At 49.7% G+C, this 2,825-nt stretch overlaps 1 protein-coding gene across 1 annotated transcript in view; it reads right to left on the bottom strand.

The window, feature by feature from the left end:
• Positions 1-489: 489 nt before the first annotated feature.
• The window catches only part of CHAF1A (chromatin assembly factor 1 subunit A), a gene marked incomplete at its 5' end in the record, with an annotated part of 22,985 nt that continues 20,649 nt past the window's right edge, over positions 490-2,825 (bottom strand). The window contains one exon of the mRNA XM_015829298.1: positions 490-586. Coding sequence (XP_015684784.1) covers positions 516-586 — 71 coding nt within the window. The remainder of the gene's footprint in view (positions 587-2,825) is intronic.

Below are 2,825 nucleotides of genomic sequence, written 5' to 3'. Positions count from 1 at the left end.
ATAAACAAGAGACTAAACCCCACTGACTCCCTTCTAGCACTGATGACGTTACCTAGTTGGGTCCTGAAACGTCCACAAGAAAACAGCCAAACTCAAGACAGCGCCCCGGAGACCTCTTGTTTTAGAAGCAGACATTTTCATACCAGCAGCCATAAACCCAAAAAGATTAAACACACTTTTCAATCTAGGCGGGGGAGTGGAAAAAAAACAACACACCACTGCATCTTCTACAGAGCCCTTCAAAAATTCAATAATGCTTTTATTAGAGAGATTATATACGCCCTATATTTTATTCACCTACAGCCCTCCCCCCCCCTAACAATATGTCTTGAGCTTCCACCAGTCCGAAGCAGAACAAAGTGCTGTCTTCTCTTTACAAGGAACACAGAATGTTCAAGTATCTCGTCCCAAAAAAAAGACAAAAACAAAAGGTACACAAAGGGTTTTACAACAAGCTAAAAGAATTCTACATACGTACAAAAGGGGGGAGGGGGGGAAGAGTAGGGGTGTGTATATCAAAAGGCCTTGGGGTAGTTGGTGGCAGCCGCCACGGCTGGTTCGGCTTCGGGGGTCCTCCGTCCAGGTGCTGCAAAGACACAAAACATTTCACTCAAAACGTCTATGGCAGTGGTTCTCAACCTTTTTAATGCGACCCCAACTGGTCGTAAGTCGAGGACTAAACCATTTGTAAGTCGAGGACTAAACCGGTCGTAAGTCAAGGACTACCCAACCGGTCGTAAGTCGAGGACTTTCCCTGCCCGGGAGCGCCGCACATGCATGGTTCTGCCCCCTGCACCGGCCGAGGCGTAGCTGGCAAGCGGCAGAGACGGAGCAGGCCGACCACCAGCTGGCCCAGCCCAAGGGAGGTAAGGCACCCACCGGAAAAGGGGAAAAAATGGCAGACAAAAAAAATGGCGGACAGCCTTGCTTGGCGACCCCTGTGAAATGGTCGATCGACCCCAAATGGGGTCCCGACCCACAGGCTGAGAACCACTGCTCTATGGAGATGCTCAGTCAATCCAGGTGGTCCCAAAGGTGCTTTTTTCAAGAGGCAACTGGACTATCTTGGTTTTTCCTTTGAAGACACTAGCAGTCTTCCAGTATCTCAGGGGCTGCCCCAAAGAAGAGGGAGTCAAGCTATTCCCCAAAGCATCTGAAGGCAGGACAAGAAGCAACGGATGGAAACTCATCAAGGAGAGAAGCAACCTGGAACTAAGGAGAAACTTCCTGACAGTTAGAACCATTAACCAGTGGAACAACCTGCCACCAGAAGCAGTGAATGCTCCAACACTGGAAGTTTTTAAGAAGAAACTGGACAGCTATTTGTCCGAAATGGTGTAGGGTTTCCTGCCTGAGCAGGGGGTTGGACTCGATGACCTCCAAGGTCCCTTCCAACTTTATTAATAATAATAATAATTATTATTATTATTATTATTCTGCTCCAAGAAGCTTCTTCGGCTCTGACTGGATGGTGGGGAGTGGAAGGATTTATACTCCTTGCAGACAGCTGGTCCTTTTCCTCCTTTTAGAGCAGGGGTGTCAAACTGCGGTTGCATCCTACGGAGGCCGTGCCCACCCCAGCTCCGGCAATGCAAAAAAAAAAGTCGTGACATGTCACGTCGCGTGATACGGTGAGTTTGACCGCCGTGGTTTTACAGAGTCATTGCGGCCGCTTGGAGGTGTACCTGTGTCCTCAGGGTCCTCCTGGGTGGTGCAAATGGGCTCAGAGTAGTCCTGGGCAGAGAGGACCACTGGTTTGAAAGAGGGGTCCAAGAGGCCATCTGTGTCAAAACTGAGCAGCCCTCCCTCAACAGAGGGGGAGGGATCCGACATCATTTATCTCCAGTCTACCTTTCAGCAGCTCCAAGAAGGCTCCACACCCAGTTGCACTACTCAGCTGAGCCCGAGGACACACATAAACCTCCAAGTGGCCTCAACGACTCTCCAAAAGGAGGCAAATGACCGGCTGTCTGCCAGGAGTATCAATCCTTCCCTTCCCCACCAGCCAGTCAGAGCTGAAGAAGCTTCCTGGATGAGAAACGAAACATCCAAAGAAAAAACAAGAACATCCAGATGCCTCCTGAAAAAGCACCTTTGGGATTTCACACACACACACACAAAAAGGGTTCCCAATTCTGTTAACGCACGCAGGGTGACGGGGGGAAGCCCAGCATCTTTGCCATGGCACCCGCTGTGAAAATGGGAACTCTAGGATGAGTGTGGGAGATCAACACAAGAGAGGATGCTGTTTTTATTTTACTAGCCTTGTATGGTGTGTAGCAGAACCTCTTTAGAAGTAAGTCAAGGGGGTAAGGCGTGTGTAATATTGCTACTGTATTCCTCACAACAACTCTTGTGAGGTGGGCTGGGCTGAGGGTGGCGAGCCCAAAGTCATCTGGCTGAATTTCATGTGTGAGGCGGGACTTGAAATTCGCCCAAAGTCACCCAGCTGGCTTTCATGCCTAAAGCAGAACTAGAACTCGCGGTCTCCCGGTGACTGGCTCAGAATCACCCAGCTGGCTTTCATGTCTAAAGCAGAACTAGAACTCGTGGTCTCCCGGTGACTGGCTCAGAATCACCCAGCTGGCTTTCATGCCTAAAGTAGAACTAGAACTCAAGGTCTCCCAGTGATTGGCTCAGAATCACCCAGCTGGCTTTCATGCCTAAAGCAGAACTAGAACTCAAGGTCTCCCAGTGATTGGCTCAGAATCACCCAGCTGGCTTTCATGCCTAAAGCAGAACTAGAATTCACAGTCTCCCAGTGATTGGCTCAATCACCTAGCTGGCTTTCATGCCTAAAGCAGAACTAGAACTCAAGGTCTCCC

The sequence above is a fragment of the Protobothrops mucrosquamatus genome, unplaced genomic scaffold (assembly GCF_001527695.2).
Source record: "Protobothrops mucrosquamatus isolate PMUCROS unplaced genomic scaffold, P.Mucros_1.0 scaffold5778, whole genome shotgun sequence".
NCBI lineage: Eukaryota > Metazoa > Chordata > Lepidosauria > Squamata > Viperidae > Protobothrops > Protobothrops mucrosquamatus.
Note: the sequence above shows the minus strand (reverse complement) of the source record. Positions and strands in the feature narration are given on the sequence as shown.